The sequence below is a fragment of the Thunnus thynnus genome, chromosome 3 (assembly GCF_963924715.1).
Source record: "Thunnus thynnus chromosome 3, fThuThy2.1, whole genome shotgun sequence".
NCBI lineage: Eukaryota > Metazoa > Chordata > Actinopteri > Scombriformes > Scombridae > Thunnus > Thunnus thynnus.
Genome location: NC_089519.1, coordinates 22,196,777 through 22,214,334, shown reverse-complemented (window position 1 = coordinate 22,214,334; position 17,558 = coordinate 22,196,777). Strand labels below are relative to the sequence as shown.

The 17,558-nt window shown below is 37.4% G+C and overlaps 1 protein-coding gene across 1 annotated transcript; it reads left to right on the top strand.

Moving 5' to 3' along the window:
• Positions 1–6,741: 6,741 nt before the first annotated feature.
• helt (helt bHLH transcription factor) lies at positions 6,742–8,665 on the top strand. The gene is made up of 4 exons (XM_067585958.1): positions 6,742–6,923; positions 7,514–7,618; positions 7,778–7,874; positions 8,134–8,665. Exons 1-4 carry the CDS (start codon positions 6,897–6,899, stop codon positions 8,607–8,609), a joined length of 705 nt encoding a protein of 234 aa, XP_067442059.1. The 5' UTR covers positions 6,742–6,896; the 3' UTR covers positions 8,610–8,665.
• Positions 8,666–17,558: the final 8,893 nt, after the last annotated feature.

Sequence of the window (17,558 nt, the reverse complement as noted above, 5' to 3'; positions counted from 1 at the left end):
AAATTTGAGAGAAGCGCTGTCATTGGTTGATGTGTTGAGCTACCGACGGTTGTGCATATTTTACATACAATAAAGGCCTATTGGTAGACTGTAAATATGTATGTTAAAAGGCACATCCTGGTGAAAAGTCACATGCAGCTACATCCTGTAGAGCAGCAGAGGAAGACAAACTGACGGTACACATGCTTTCATGTGGCATTGGGCTGACATGAATTAATAAAAGTAAACAAATAATAATAATAATATATCAGCCCAAGATGGGTCAGAAAAAAACAACCAAAAACAATCAAATGAACGCAGGTAATGTAAGTAAGAGTTTTTTGTGACTGAGGTCTAAGAACAGAGGGTGTTATATATACTGTAAAGACTGTAAAACCCAGATTTTTGAGGGGGTCTATATTAATATTGTCCACCAGACTGGAAAATTGTCCTTTGCTCACTATAACATAAAAGCACCACAAGAACAAGTTACAAAAAACACTGCAATAAAACAAAAACAAACAATCACAATAACATAAAAAGCATGGTGTTGCTCACTAAAAGGGCCACACAAATATGTAACAAAAAACACTTAAACAAAACAAAATACACTTCAACAAAACATACAGACTATCACAATAACATAAAAGCACCACAGGAACTTGTAACAAAAAACACTGAAACAAAACAAACCATCACAATAACATGAAAGCACTATGTTCCTTCACTAAAACATAACATAACATAACATAACATAACATAAGCATAGCATAGCATAGCATAGCATAGCATAGCATAACATAACATAACATAACATAACATAACATAACATAACATAGCATAACACATTACATAAAAGCACCACAAGAACATGTAACAAAAACACTGCAACATAACAATCAAACAAACAAAATATATTGAAGTATAAAACACAGTACAGTAGTTAAAAAAACAACTCATTAAATACTTAAAACAGAGCGAAAGACATAAAATTAGAAAACTGTGAACCAAGATTTGTGTTTCAGTTTTTTTAGTTGAAAATGTTTTTTAAACAATTCCACATGGAATAAAAAGACTTCTTAAAATATTTTCGGTTGCCAAAGGCAGCGCCTATAGTCTCAAACTGATGGCTTTATGGTTCATCTCAACAGTGTACAACAGCTCCCTGAGCTTCACATAGTTTCCCATTTGATCTTGGTAATTATTTTTTATTCTTTATTTTATAATTATTTGTTGTTCTTAACTTGACTACATACAGAGATCCATTGACCCTGATCGACAAATAAATTGTCATGTTTTCTGGAGGATTAAACTAGCCAACACTGAGGTCATGTCTTTTTTCTGGGAAACTGGGGCTTTTAGAAATTAAGGGGAAGTTATGCTCTACTGTGAACATAACTACTGTGAGGTATTACAGTATTTAGGCTAATTCCAGTATTTTAAGATTAAGTATTCAACAACTTTCAGGCCAAGAAAATAAATAAAAGCTTCAGTATTTCTCCTGGCAGTGTGGAGAAAGCTTTTAGACCTTCATATTGGAAAGCTTCATTTCACAGGTCTATAATTCACTAATCATTTCCTGAAAGAACTAATGTTAACTGGTCCTGAGACTGTAACCAGTAAGTTCAGTCAGAATTTAGTTTGCTGTGTTGGGTTTATGTGTCCAGATTCCAAGAATAAAACTTTCAGAAAATATGATTGAACAGCTAATCAAATAAGTAAAAGAAGTACAATATCATTAGACTTTCTTTTTGGTATCATCTTTAAGTCATGACAAATATTTCTAAAATCCTGGCTACATATCTCCTGTCCAACATTATATACAGTAGTTACAGTGCAGTGAATGGGTCAATCCTGACGTGTGAGAACATTTACTTTGATAATAAAAGCTAATACTTCTGTACTTTTATTCAATTTTAATGCAAGATATGGAGCCCTTAAAGTCCCAAAAGGTTATATTTTTTTATCTTGTGCGCACAAGATAATTATCTTGTGGGAACAGGTTAATATCTGTACAGTGAAGGCATGACAGGCCTATGCTTTGAATACCCCGAGGGTAAGTTGCGTTTATAGCTTTTAATCGTTTTTTGATTTCTCAAGTATGTTAGAAACATGGCAGCGTTCATTGTTTTATTTGAATAGTCAATTTACTATGTTTTTTACAGAACCCCTAAAGTCTCAGAAGGTGGTATTTTTTATGTTATGTGCACAAGATAATACCTTGTTCCCACAAGATATTAAGTTTTTCGCATAAGATAAAAAAATACCACCTTTTGGGACTTTAGGGGCTCTGTAGACAAGACTTTTACTTGTAACAGAGCATTTTTACTCAGCTCAACTTTACTCACAGTACACAGCTGATCAGCACAGAGAGAGAAAACCAGAACAAGGATCTGAGTACTTCTCTCACCGCTGAACCAAAGCTGCAGTAGCATCATGTTCGCAAAACATTATCAATGTCCTTTATGTTTTAATTCTTAGGAGAAACTATAAGTTATACATTTAAGATTTAAAGTCATAAAGTGAAATGTTTATCTGCAAAATTCCACACATCAGTAATCTGCTTATCTGAATTTAGATCAAGAATATTGTGAGTTACAAACCTTTAATGCAGACGAGAGCCTGAAAATAATATTTAAAAAATGATTTTAAAATGTATGTCAGTGATACAAATACGGACCAGATTATTGTTTTTATATTTTATGGTTTAGCTGCAGTATTAATAGATCTCCTGATTGTCAATTGTGAGTTTCTAACAACCTTATCATTTTAAATCTATAATATGACATTAGTTTATGGATTTTCTCCAATACAGGTAATAGACTTTATATTGTCTTTTTAAGACCGAGATTACAGTTTAAGTCTGTCTGTATAAAACTATGAGAAGTTTTGCATCTTATCTCTACAATATTTTCTAATTGACAGGCCACTGTAGTTTCCAAAGAACACCACTGGAGGGAGCAGTTTTGCACTTAAAAGTTGAGTTCATACTAGGTTCAATATTTTTATGTAAAAACATACTTTCTAATAAAAATGAAAACCTTTCAATTTAACTGTTGTATTGCAAAAACCACACACCAGTTTATCATGAGTCAGAGATAAAATAGCAACTTTAAATAAATCTTCATGTTGTTTCATGTAAATGATTATTTTAATGTTTCGGTGAAAAACAGCGACTTTGTGTCGTTATTTTTTAATCTCCTCAAATGCAATATGATATGAATATGAAATTTTATTTCTGCAAGGAGTTATTAAGGATTTAAAATAGTTTTAACTTAAGGAAATTCACTGTGATATTATAATATCACAGAAAACTTCGTGAGAGGAACAGAATAGCTATACTTCTATTCCCATGTTTACAAGCTTTAATCAGTACAACATCGGCCTTTAAAGCTGCTGTATTTGTTTTTCAAAGGAGCCCATGATGTCTGAACTCAGCTTTAGATCATCTCCTCGGGCTGAATGGGGACCGTGTGAACTGCTGCAGTTCAGGCTGAGGGTGGCGCACCAAGCTAAAGGATTGTGTCAGGGACCCTCAGAGGTCACCACGGGTCAGAGCGCAGCGCCTGACAACACCGAGTCCTCACAGGCTGCTGCTGCTGCTGCTGCACACAGCTCTGTCACAAATTAGGCTTGGCTGGAGACGTGTTTATGTTTTCCTGCAGAGCTGCTGTACAGATATTATAGAGAGACCTCTGGATGTTAAATAGAGGGGAAAACATGCAAACGAATGATAGAGTCACCACATAATGAGGCACATCATTGAGTCCATAGTCTAATAACGTGATTCCAACTACGATTATTTGTTTTTTATATGGATTAAGGCTGTTTGTGTGTGCGTGTGCGTGCTTGCAATAAGCTATTATATTATATATATTATATATATTATTATTTTTTACATGCACAACCAAAAGCTTCTGTGTTAAACCAACCATGCAGGATTAAGCTACAACCTTACTGTAACAATAAAAACATGTACAATATCTAATAATGTGAATTATTTCCATACTGCAAATAATTGCACAATGTAACATTATTAAGGGGAATCTAGTGCTCTGTTGTGTGTAGTAGTGGTGATTCTTTGTTGACACTGATTTCTCTGTTGCCATGATTGATTTCAATGTATTTCTAACTTTTAATGCATCTGAATCATTTCTATATACTGTATTTTATTGCCCTTGGCTGCATGCAAAACAGCAAAACGTGGCTTAAACATTAAATTGGCACTCTATTTTTGTTGCAGACAATATATTTGTTAAAATGACATTATCCCACAATAGGTGTAGCGTATCTAACTGACTGTGCAGCTGTACATTATGTAATATTACAGGGTATTAGCGCGTCAAAATGCCAGAATTTGAAGTAAAATATTATTATTGAAGCCTAATTTTCAGTCAGGTGCTGTGGACAGTAGGTCTGTCTATGGGAAGTCCAAAAAGGAAAAATCATGTTATTTTTATATTATCAATATAACCACTCAAACCACTCAATAGTCTAAAGTCCTCAAAGCTTGTTTATTTCCTTTGACATCACTGTATTATGTTTCCTACAGTGATTTTTTGTTGGTATGTTTCAGTGTTGTATCTTTCTATACAAATTACTGTAGTTCTTTCCTACTTTTGCCAATTTGAGTGTACAGCAGTGAGTGAACATGATACTTAATCTTCTACCTACTGCATAGTGTCTATAAGGACCAATATTACAAATACGATCAAAACGTTGTCACAGATTCACAATTAATCCAGAATGAATGTGTTAATGTGTCCATAAATGCGCAGAGATTGCAGCTATTCTGAATAACGCAGGCAGACTACAGCTGTAAATGTAGGGTATTTTTTAAATCTGAGGAATAATGTTGCTGCTAAAACAACTCCACCACAACGATCAACAGTTAATATAATAACAACTATGGCACCAAATCATAAAGGTTGCCATATATTCCGAATATAGTGTGGTAAAAAAAATGTGGACCCGCAGTGACTTGACAAATAATTTACTCAGAAGAGCCCATGCTAAATACTGAGCACGTTCGTTTATTAAATCAGACAGTTGTCAAACCAGTTAACAAATAATTTGAACACGGAAATACAAATGTCACATCAAAGTAACACAACATAACTATGATGAAGTAAAATCCTGACGCATCATTTGGCTTCGTACTGACGCAACACTTGGCCTTAAAAAGTCGGTCAGCAAAAACTTCCAGTCTTTAATTCAGTTTTTAAAAAAAGCAACAACACAGACGTCCCTCCATATTTCAAAGGACAAACACATAAAAAGTGTTAAAAACTGCACAGTCAAGTAATTGGATTTTATGCCCTCGTCCCGCTCGCTCGCGCTTTTCTCTCCATGGTGCTCTAAAAACTCTCCAAACGCTTCAGATGTCTTGTGAGCCTTTCTTTCACAATCTCCGCTGCTTTTTTATTCTTCGACACTGCTCACAGGATCAAATATATCCAAGCACGGTGAAACTTTCGAGATTAAAACGTTCTCAGTGAAAAAAAAAAGAATCGGAGCAAACTGTCTTGGCGCATGAGAGCAGTTTGAATCTGTGAGAAGGAGCGCACACAATAAACCTGTTGTTAACCTTGCTGTGAAAATATGTTTGAAGAAAACAGCCAATTGTTGTATGAAATGTATTCAAGTATAAAATAATGCCCTTTGTTTGGGGGGAAAAACTTGAGCAATGTGAGGGTACAAAAGTCCCCTGTGGCATTTACTAGCACCCTTTGTGCAGTTTGCGCTTTGGCGTCTCCACTTGGCGCATTACCCAGGCCCCTTTAAACGCGATTGTTTCTTTCTTTCTAATGACATTTACCGGATCAAAACATGCTGTTAATTCGATCAGAAAGCTTCACCCTTCATAACAATGGCAGTATAATTTCTCCCAAAGTTTGTTAAGTTGACCGAAATTAGGCAAATGAATAGGGGTCTCCAGGCTATCCATCTTGCAGGTGACGGGGAATAATGCGCGTTCACACCAGCTGCATTCTTCTTTATTTCTCCCTTTCTTTCACAGCATTATTAAAATTTAGGCCAATGAAACTATTCATTCGACTGAATAGACATTTTCTTATAGGATAATAGGATACAAATTGAGCCTCTCCAAAGAGTCTCCAGTGGTGGGTAACCCTCGTGTGCCAGAGGCTGCTGGAGACGCTGGCCTTGACGCAGACGACGCTCGTGTGCCAGGGCTAATCACACACCTGCCGAGGAGTCCAACAAAATAAAGAATGTAAACAAAAAGCTTGCCATCTCTCATAAAAGATGGACGTGTCACCAAGTCGTGTGAGAAACGCCGAGAACAAACGGGGGGACTCCGTCTCCAAAAGATCTCCCCTGAACTTGGCGGAACAGCCTATTAAAGGCTTACTTAATTACTCTAATGACACTGGACAGGCCTTAAAACTCGGACCGGGCTTGGATGAGAGTTAAGATCGCTTGCTGGGATTTGTAAACAGGCGATCGTGTGAGAAACGCGAGTTGGAAGAAAGAGGGTTTCTTTTTTCGCCGGCTTTGTTTTCAGTGCGCACAGTGCGCCCCGCCGGATCAGGCGATCCCAACGCTCAGTTCTTATTTCCCGCCTGGGTTGTTACTATGCAAATAATATTCCAAAAGTAATCACGTGTCTTTTGAACAGCCACGTGGATTAACAAAGCAGGTTTGCCCCCCTGCTAGCCCATGGCTTTAGATTTTTACTATTTCTTTAACTGATCCTAAATGCACACATTTACCCAATGCATGGCTCTAATCCCATGGAATAATTTACACCATGAATGCAGGAGTCCCTTGGATGATCCCTTTATAAGGACCAGCTTTCCTCTCAAACCTCAGTCTGCTTCATCTCCTGCCAGAGCAACACATCTCTCCAACCACCAGCTGAAGTGATTTTTAAGAAGTTTGTCAGAAATTCGTCGATGGCATCTAAAATGAAAGATCGGAAGGTATGCGCTCCATGTGCGCTCTGTGTGAGGACTGAGATATTTTGGAAACATGGCACTTTTAACACTTTTCAACCACTTTATGGAATTTTGTACTTCATTATTGACATCGATAATTGTTTAACTACCACACGGAGGTATTTTTATGGTAGAAGAAGGGATATCTATTGTGCACCTCCTCTGTGGCACGCGTTACAGGAGAACTACAGCGCACTACTGGTGTAAAAGAGCCTTTCTGACACTTACGTAATATTTGGCGGCAATAATACACCTAATTATGTTACAAACACTTTGAATGTGTTAAATTCACTGTGTTGAATTCGCTAAAAGATATGTTAACCATTTCCAATGAGGCCTCGGAGATACAGAAACCGTCTGGAGCGCAGATGTCCGTTGCGCGCTCTGGAGCAGCGCGCAGCGCGCCAAACTCTCCAAGAATTTTAGCTCTCATGACCAAGTTTCCAAAATATTTCGTCGCTGGATACGTTTTATATGTATTTATTTGTCGTATTTCTGATTCATACAAAAACTGTACATGAGATGTACTATATTATTGTCATGTGCTCATGTTCTTTCTCTCCCTGCTTTTACAGAGAACTCCCATCTCTCACAAAGTTATTGAGAAACGAAGACGGGACCGCATCAATCGCTGCCTAAACGAATTAGGAAAAACAGTTCCAATGGCACTGGCAAAACAGGTATTGTATATTTAGTCATGTATATAAGTGATTTATTACTTATAACACAGTACTAATAATTTGGTAATGCAATGTAAATCGTATTTATAAGTGGATGTGATCATGGTGAATATTTGTAATCAAACATTTTCTAAGGTTAAATTTTTTATATTTTGGAAGAACTCTGGAAAACTGGAGAAGGCTGAAATCTTGGAAATGACAGTTCAGTATCTGCGAGCGCTCCACTCAGCGGATTTCCCTCGCGGGAGAGAAAAAGGTGAGAAAACTCAACACAGAGGTGTTATACTTTACGCATCCCAACATCACAGCTCTGCCAACGAAATATTCGCATTTTATATAGGGATGATTAGGGATAAATGTGGGTTATTTGTAAATGTTTGTCATTTTTAATTAAACCCTAACTTGTGTTCATACATTTTACTGCAAGTCCACTTTTACGCACTGGAATCAGACCTGTTAATCATCATTTCATGTCGTCAGGGGTTTAAATCGCTGTGTACTTTGATTCATTTCAGGTGAACTGCTGGCTGAGTTTGCGAACTACTTCCACTACGGATACCACGAGTGTATGAAGAACCTGGTGCACTACCTGACCACAGAGGATAGAGCTGAAACCAAAGACATCAAGTACGCACGGATCCTCGCCTTCTTACAGTCCAAATCCCGTGCTGTCACCGAGCCGGTGTTCGGCTCTGTCGGCTCGATGCCAGAACCGTCTGACTATCTGGGTCAGCTGCACTCATCACCGGAGCACCAAAGCCACAGCCCCACTGACGCCGTGTACCAGCAGAGTCCGCCGGGACACTTCTCGTGGCACAGCTCGGCCCGCAGCCCGGGCATCTCGTACCCAACAGTGCCGCTCTCTGCGCACACACAACAACACGGTGGATACTTGTCACCGGTGCAGGGACTCGATCACCACTATTTCAACTTCATCGGTCACACGCACGCAAACACGTTCAGTTTGCACAGTGCGCAACATGCCATGTAAATAACTGTACCTTGTTTTGTTGTTGTTTTTTATTTATATAACTGTGAATGATGGAGACAGACCCTGTACATGATGTAAATAAATATTTCTGATGAAAAATCAGCCTCTTTGACATCATTTACACTCATTTTTTAGGTGGTTAAGTGATGCTTTAGTGCGTAATTAGAGCTCACCAAAATTACAAGCAATTAAAACACAAATATCCTCCTGTAAACATAGTTGGAAAGGCAATAAAAAGGAGAAAAGAAGAAAGAAATGGTCTTCAAGTGCAACTTCGTGAAAATGATTTCAACCTTCAGAAATGTATTAGTGATTTTGCCACATTTATAAATATAAAGAAAACGTGCTACTACATAGACTAGATAGCCTTTATTTTCATTATAAAAAGGAAAATAAAAGTAGTTTATGATTTGGAGTCATTTTTTATTGTAAAGTGAACCATGTGGACAAGACAGGCTGCTCAAACTTTATTTAAAAAAAACTCAAAAAGGCTCCCTATTAGGTGTAGTCCTTCTTCTTGTTTTAGAAGAATTCAGACACAAATATAAACAGCCTCTCTTATCCACAGAGAGGCTGTTTATGGGCTCATCTGTGGGGTTAATGGAGGATGCAGCAGCAGGTTCCAGGGGGCAGACATGAGCCTGATTCCCACTGGGCCACCACACTCCTGACTTTAACAAACCTGCACTTAACAAAACCATGCACTCAATGCACTCAAGACCGACCCCCTGCTTAAAATTTAAGTCTGTCGTTCAAATCAGAAACTTTTTTTTGCACCCAATAAGGAAAATAACAAAGGAAACAAAAGTAATTGTGATGTGTTTTGCATGTAGAGTTACATTTCTAGGATCTCAAAGATGATTTCAAGAAGAAAAAGGTGGAAATTTGCCCTCTCTGAACTTAAACTAAGTTTTAACATTCCCATATATTATGAGGCTGAGTATTCATCAGGATTCAAGAGGGATGTTATGCAGGAAATAAAAAGTTGGTGCTTATTTACATGTAAAAATGTACAATTCTTTAGTCAAACACAACCCACAGAGCAGCATTACTTCAATATGAAACATTTTATCAACAAGAAAAGAAATCTATAGGATTTACATGCAAAGAAGGGACTTCCTTCTAAGTCTTTTAAACTTTCTCTCACTTTGTGAAGGGAAGCCATATTGGGACCAGTTACTGGCAGAAGGGGCTCTTTGCCCTCCTAAGAATAAGGAATTACTCCGATCAAAAGAGAATTGTTTTTGCCAAGCTTGTGTCTCCAATATGTGACCACAGTGTCTCAATAAATGCATTAAACTCCTTCCAGGCCTCTTCTGTCTTCCTTTAAGTAAGTTGTATAGTGTTAGATTGTAAAAGAGAGGTTAAAAAAGGAGAGAAAGAAAGGGGGGAAACTCCTTGTTTTTTTAAACCAAGGAGCCCCATTGTGGTGCATCTGAAAAGGGAACAATCTCTGCGTCCTTGTGCTTCATCCTTGAGTGATTGCGAAGAAAAATAATCAACACCATGAAATCAAAGTTTCTCTCGGAGAAGAGTGCAAGAAAACACTTTTTCTCCCAGTTTTCCTTTAGAAGTAAGGTTGAAATCAGTACATATCTCTCTCCTGTGTCAACATAAGCCACTCTACCTGAGAATATTACTAAAGGACAAACAACAAGGTGTGTTGTACATACAGATATGATGGATGGGAGAATCATTTCTGGGTGGATGGGTCGATGACGGCTGCATGGATAAACCCGCATTAATCGCCTGGATGGTTGGATAAACCCACATTAACCAGCCCCTGACCAAAAAAGACAAGCAACAAGAGAGCAAATGAAAGAAATGAAAGACAGTGGCCACGCAGATGGAAAAGTGACAATACGATAAAAGAGAAAATGCTTTGAGGGAATACTTGGATCCCCACGGCTCCAATATTGGTTTAAATCCTGACTCTAAATACAAAGTTTAGCAGGAAGAAAAAAGACTCATGTTCAGCCAGATGAAAAAGATTTGGCCTCAGCACATCACATGAATAATAATAAATTGAGCAAGGATAAAAAAAGGACTCTAAGGACATTTATTGTCATGTAAACTGAGCCGCGGTGGTAAAGCTTCAGTCGGAGAATGTTTATCTTTCACGTCACATGCTGAACTTTAACAATCCAGTCTTTTGAGAAATCATTCGTCAAAGAAAAACACAATCATGCTCAGAATTGAGACTTTGATAAGCATGAAGTCAGGGAAGTTTATAAGGAAAAAAAAAAACAAGTTCTCACCCAGTTTAAACATCAGGGACATTGATGGGAATAAGTCCAGGACTTTATCATTCTTTGACAAAGTCTGATAAGTGTTTATTTTATAAATGTATTAGAATTTTGACAATAAACCAAAACTGAAAAGCAGCTACGTTAAGTGTGTTGTACAACTTTGAGAAGCTTTGTGTCTGCATCCATTTATTGTTTTTAAAACTGTTTTCATATTAAACAGTTCTATGTTGATTTATTGTGATATGATTTTTGCACCACTGTCTCACGTTACACTTTTTTGCTAAAGGTACAACAACTGTGTTTTAAGCTGCTAAAACTTTTATCTGCAGACTCGAGACACTTCATCCGCTGCACAGTTCTGTTTCCCTCAAGTGTAATTTTTATATTCAATGTTTTATGGCAACTAACTTTATTGCTTTATTTGTGACTAAGATACTCTCGATACACTTTACAGTTACTACAGTTACTACTTATGTTGTATGATGTGTACATAGTATTTAGTACCTTTCATTTTTGTTTTTTCATGCACATTAGATAGATAGATAGATAGAGTATATATACACTATTTGTATGTATATATGTAACTGTATATTCCTTGTATGTATAATATAGTTTTCCCTTTTTAACTATAACTATACTACTTTTTTACTTCTTTAATGCTACTTTTATATACTTTGATCTTTTTTACTGCCAAATGGTTTGTTGTTTTATTCTAATTCAAAATATTTCAATATTTGTAAATACATCAATATGTGTAGTGTGGAGGGGGGTACAACTGAAATTCATTGTATAATGACAATTAAAATGAACCTTGAACCTTCATTTGTACATGGTAGATGTTCATAATGTATACTGTATTCTAAGTTTTTAAGTTACTGGTCTGTTCTTGTGCTTCTGTTGTTGTAACACTTGAATTTTTCTGTGTGGGTTCAAAAACATTTATCTTATCTGTACTGCAATGTAATGCAAAAATGAATTTTGCTTCTAAATAATGTTGCTTTTAAATTTCAAACAAATACAATAATAAGTTAAGTTTCAGTCAGTTTCAATTCTGCAATGCAAGCTTCCAATTATGGTCAAGTCAAGTCAATTTTATTTATAAAGTGTCAAATCACAACAGAAGTTATATCAGGGCACTTTTCACATAGAGCAGGTCTGCAATCTAATTAATTTCAGGAATATTGTAAATAAATATTGAAGGTGTTACATCTGAGTTGTGGATGTTACTCAGACATTGTGTTTGTGTACATACAGCATGAATATGAGCATATATGGGAGCATGAATGCGTGTCTGTGAGTATGTACAGTATAACCACATACTTTAGCCTAGTGGTTCCCAACCTGGGGGTGGGGTCCTCCGGATAAATCTAATGCATCACTAGAGCACTATAAACATGTCTTTCTTACCAAGTCATTTCTGCTTGTAACTTGAGTTCTTAAATGTTTTGTTCTTAGAAAAAGTGGAATCTGCCAGTACAGTGAGACGTAAATCAATTTGTGTCAAATATTTTCTAAAATCAAGCTTCTGGAAAAGTTTTGAAATTAGTTGATTTCTACTGGAAACAGATATAAGTTCTCACTGTACCTGTTTCTTTTTAATTGTCAGGTTTTATGATTCAATTATTGACAGAGATGACTTGATAAGATGATGGTTTTTAAAAGTGATTATCAAAGAGATACTAAAGAAAACCATTACATTTTTTTTTTCTGACACTTTTTAAAATTCTGCTTTTTCTCTTGTCAAAGCATTTATACTTTCACCTCTTCATGCCTCTAAAATGCTTGAAATGGAACAATTAGAGAAGGAAAACTGCCCCTAACTCATGACCTGTGATATGGGGCCCCAAGGGGCCACTGCATCATTTTAAAGGAATAGTTCGATATTTTTGGAAATGCTTTCATTCACTTTCTTGCCGAGAGCTTGATGAGAAGATCAACACTACTCTTATGTTTGTCTGTTAGATATAATGCTACATGTGGCATGTAGTTAGCTTAGCTTAGCATAGAGACCAGAAACCATGGATGTATCAAGAGAGCTGGATATGGTGCCGCCACTCAGCCTTGTTGCCACTCGAGTTATTGCAGCGAAAAAAATCCCCTGCCGCCTAAAAAGGATTTTCCCCAAAGACCAACATAACAAAAGAGACGTCTTTAAAACTGAACAAGGAAAATGTTTGTATTATAGTTTATAGTAGTTTAATCCATGACGGTTTTATATTTGTAACTTTCTTAAAGCCTAGAAAGTGATTTTAAAGCTTGTGATGTCAATGTCATCAATGTAAATTTAATGGGCCAAGCAGAAACTCGCAGGCTGTGCCAGCAGGAGAAACACTATTGCACATATTCAGTGGCTTATGCGCCAAGGCCGGAAGTTTTCATTCGAGTGAATGGCCACCATCTTTGATTCTAGTATCCAGTTCCTAATATACATCCATAACTCCCCAGTAAAACAACAAATTGTCATTTTTCCTCTCTGTTTTTTACAGATGAAACAAATAAGAGGTGATAGTCTGCAGATTTTGTTATATTTGGACATAGCCAGGCTAGCTGTTTCCCCCTGTTTTCAGTCTTTATGCTAAGCTAAGCTAACTGCATGTTGGCTGTAGCTTCATATTTAACAGACAGATATGAGAGTTGTATCAGTCCTCTCATCTAACTCTTAGCAACAAAGCAAATCAGCATATTTCCAAAAACTTTGAACCATTCCTTTAAGAAGTCACAAGCTAAAAAGTTTGGACAGCACAGCTGTAGCCTTAAGACGGACACATAAGTAGCGATCTGCCCTGTAAGTGTGTGAAAGCTCCTGTTTTGATCTTTGCACCCGTATGAGCACCAAAGTCAGGCTTAGACAGTTAGCTAAGCTGCTAAGAGTACAACAGCAAATCTCCTTTCCTTTACCAGGGTGTAGTGTGTTTGTGTTGCGTCTGTGTGTATGTGTGTGTGTGTGTGTGTGTGTGTGTGTGTGTGTGTGTGTGTGTGTGTGTGTTTGTGTGAAGGAGGGGGTACAGTCAAGCTTTTGGGAGCGAAGCCAAAGAAGTACACAAGCTGTGAGAAATCCAACAGTCAGTCCTGGTTGGTAATCAAAGTACTCCAGTGGCATCGGGTCTCCGCCGGCTCACCTCAGGATGGTCGTCTGATCTACAGCATGAAAAGACAGAGACAGAGAGCAGGAGGGGGAGGGGAGGGAGGGGAGGGAGGGGAGGGAGAGAAGAAGAGGAGTGAGAGAAACAGAAACAGTGAGAGAGACACAGAGAGAGAGTGTTAAGAAACAGAGATCATTCCCACAACAGATACCACTATCTCACAGGGTTTAAAGGGCCCCCTTTCCGTACACCTCCCCCGTTCCTCCCTCCCCTCCTCCTCCTCCTCCTCCTCCTCCTCCCCTCCCCTCACCAATAATGCCAAAACTTGGCAGCCAACCCAGCACATGAGCAACAGTTTCCCATCAGAGAGAAGCAGCCATCCTACTGCCTTGGCACCAGCCATGTCTGAAGAATGACGGGCACTGTAAGAGGAGAGCAGACATGAATGGAGTCTGTTAGGGAGAAAAACAACATATATCAATGCCTTTTGATTGTCTGGGAGCACATCATTGTGTCGACATAAAGTGTGGCTTGGAACATAAAAGGGTGAAAATATTTGATCTAATATCATATTAATTAAAGGGTATTTGTTAGGATTAACACAGAAAAACATGTTAATTATAATTTTACAGGCAGACTTTTTACATTTTTCATCCACACAAGCTAAAAGAATTAACTTACAGTGTTTTTTTATAGTCATCTCTGCCCCCTGCCAAGAGATGACGGTTTCACCTTTTTGCACTTGGCACAGCCCTCTATGTGCTCACCAGCAATCCAACCCCAATGCCATCAGATTATGCAAATCCATGGAGATGTCCTATTCAACACCACCTCCATTTAGGACTAAGATAGTTGAGCCAAAAATGAATAGAGTGATAAAAGAGGCAGTGTTTTAAAGAAGGGAGCGCAGTGAAGGGTCAAAGACATCTCTGATATAAATGAAAACATAATGAATACTGTACAGAACATCCCACTGTGGACCATCATTTCAATCGTGTCCTCGCTTTGTCTTTTTCTGTTGTTTTTTTGTGTAAAGTTTTTCTTCTTCTTTGACATGGACAATCTGAGAAATATGGAGCACGGCATGGGAACAGCCCAACAAGCGTGCAACGACACACTATAGAAAAGAGCTACGAGTTAAAGAAACAAAAACAAAAAGAAACAAAAATTGGACCAAACTCTTTGTTATTCATGGGAAAAAAAGAGCAAGCTTGTTAACTTGCACAATTAAGGCATCATTTGCCAAGAGAAAGTGCAGTTCTCTGTTTGCCTTTGTTTTTGGGGACAAAAGGTTGAAAAAGCATGTTTCACGTTGGTCCTGTGAGTTTCATGCGGGTGGGTTTGGTTATCTGCTGTGCCACAACAAGGGGCACTTTTGTCACGAGCACAGACAGTGTGACATCGGAAAGTGCTCGAGATAAATCAGGTAATTTTGCATGGTAGTTAGACAAAGAGCACCATACATTCCAGTTCCTGTGTGTGTTTATAAAGGGAGTATGTGTAAAAGGGAGGCAAATATAACACCGTGTGAGTAATTTCACAAGACGTCTCCAATAGAACGGCATCAATCTATGAATTAAGGCCTTTTTGTTAAAGCCTAATGGCATTAAGTTTGACAACATCAATAAATTATTCATATTTGAAAGAATATGCAAGATTAGAGAATGCCAATAGAGATATTTCTCTACATTTGCATTCCTTCACATTCACAATAATAAGAAAAATTAAAAGATTTTTGGCAACATTTTGTTTTTGTTGGATGCCAGAAAGATTCCTCATGTTTTTACTCAGCTTTGATGTCACTGTGCTCTCAGCCGTCCTTCTCTCAGTGAATTCAGATAAATAATTCACATGAAAATGGTTGACAGTGAAGTCTGTGGATTATCGAGAGGGACACAGTGCTGTGAACACCACAAACAAAATTTCATTCACCTCCATTGTAGCAGGACAGAAGCAGAAGTCTACAGTTTTGGAAAGTAATTAAATACATTTACTCAAGCATTGTCCTTAAAGTCCCCTTCCACTCAAAAATTTAGTTTTTCTTCTCGTTCCTTCAGTTGGATGTTTGAGCTTCACTGTGCAGAATGATGAATGTGCAGAGTTTGTTTTACATTCTTCTGCTGAAATTGAAAAGTTTCTCTGAGCTCACTCATGATTTGTGACATCACAGTTTGAAGCTTATTGTGGTCCAGTATACAATTTATAAAAGTGTGATATAAAAACGCGAAGCCTCCATTGCACAAACACAGAGAACTGACTGTGACTTAGTGAAGTAGGAGACATCTTGTATCCAGCAGTGAAACTTTTTAAATGAACAACATTTGCACAATAGATTCTGGATTTTTTAATGAGGCAGAAGGAGTAGATGTTATTTTAAGGATATTTAAAGGTAAAAAACACCATATCAGACACAATTTATTATTCCAAGCAGAGGATTTTGTGTTTGATCTCTTAAAAACATGACTGGAGGGAATATTTGAGAACAGTTTTGAGGTACTTCATTTGAGTATTTATATTGTATGCTACTTTATACCTCAAATCCACCATATTTCGGGGGGTAGAAGAGTTTTGTACTTTTTACCGCAGTACATTTATTTGGCAGCTGTAGTTACTAGTTACTTTATGTATATTTTTGATACAAAACATATGGTGAGGTTATAAAATAGGATATGTTAGGGATAATCAACAAGTAGGTGTGTGTTAAATGGTTTTAAGGTACAACATGGAGGCAAAGAACTACCCAACAGTTTTATGATTATCCCTTATTTAAACCACCCATACAGTGTATGGAGCAGTTAAAATAAGACCCAACTCAACAGGCTACAACATTAAATGCTGATTAGATGTAAACATGTCTGTAATTATAATCCACTAATAAAACATGGGCCATATTCTCCTGATAAGTATTTTTTACTTTTTTAATTTAATTACTTTATATTGTTCTGATAATTTTACTTAAGTATAATATTCATGTAGGACTTTACTTGTAACAGAGTATTTTAACATTGTGATGATGATACTTTTACTTCAGTGAAGGATCTGAGCATTTCTTCCTCCACTGGAGACAGATATCTCAAAACCTGAGCAGATAAAACCAAAACTGTCTGCATGGCTAGATACCAACAGAGTGATAAAATGTGCTTCTTTGTAATTTGGGTGAACCACTCCTTTAAATTTTATGTTCATAAAACAGCTTGTCAATTCATGGTTGAGCACAATGTGAGTGAAATTCTGCAAGGTTCTCCTATATCAGCTTTTCTCTGCATTTCTAAAAGGAAATAATTCAATTAGCCTGCATGTATTGAGTTGTAAACTGCTCTCGCTGTTTATTTACATGCATCAATCACGCAGTTAACTCGCCCCTTTCTGCTTCTATTCCGTAAGTAGATCTCAAGGTCTCCAGCAGCACAGGAATGTCCATCTTGGGATTCAATGAGGAGAGCCGTCCTTTCAGCTACAATCACTCTTGTGCTTGTGAGACTGCATTCACGTGTGAAGGTTTTCTTTAAGAAAGCCTTTAAGTTGTAACCGGGGCTGGTTTACTCCTGACAGAAATCTTTCTCAAACATAACGCTTCAGTGGCGAGTAGAGAATATGAAATCCGACAACGTGAATTA

What these genes read in the sequence shown, in the direction of transcription:
- helt (XM_067585958.1), top strand. Translation starts at nt 6,897, where the DNA reads ATGGCATCTAAAATGAAAGATCGGAAG. An exon ending in CAATGGCACTGGCAAAACAG is followed by an intron (nt 7,619 to 7,777) that starts GTATTGTATATT and finishes ATATTTTGGAAG; the next exon opens with AACTCTGGAAAACTGGAGAA. An exon ending in CCCTCGCGGGAGAGAAAAAG is followed by an intron (nt 7,875 to 8,133) that starts GTGAGAAAACTC and finishes GATTCATTTCAG; the next exon opens with GTGAACTGCTGGCTGAGTTT.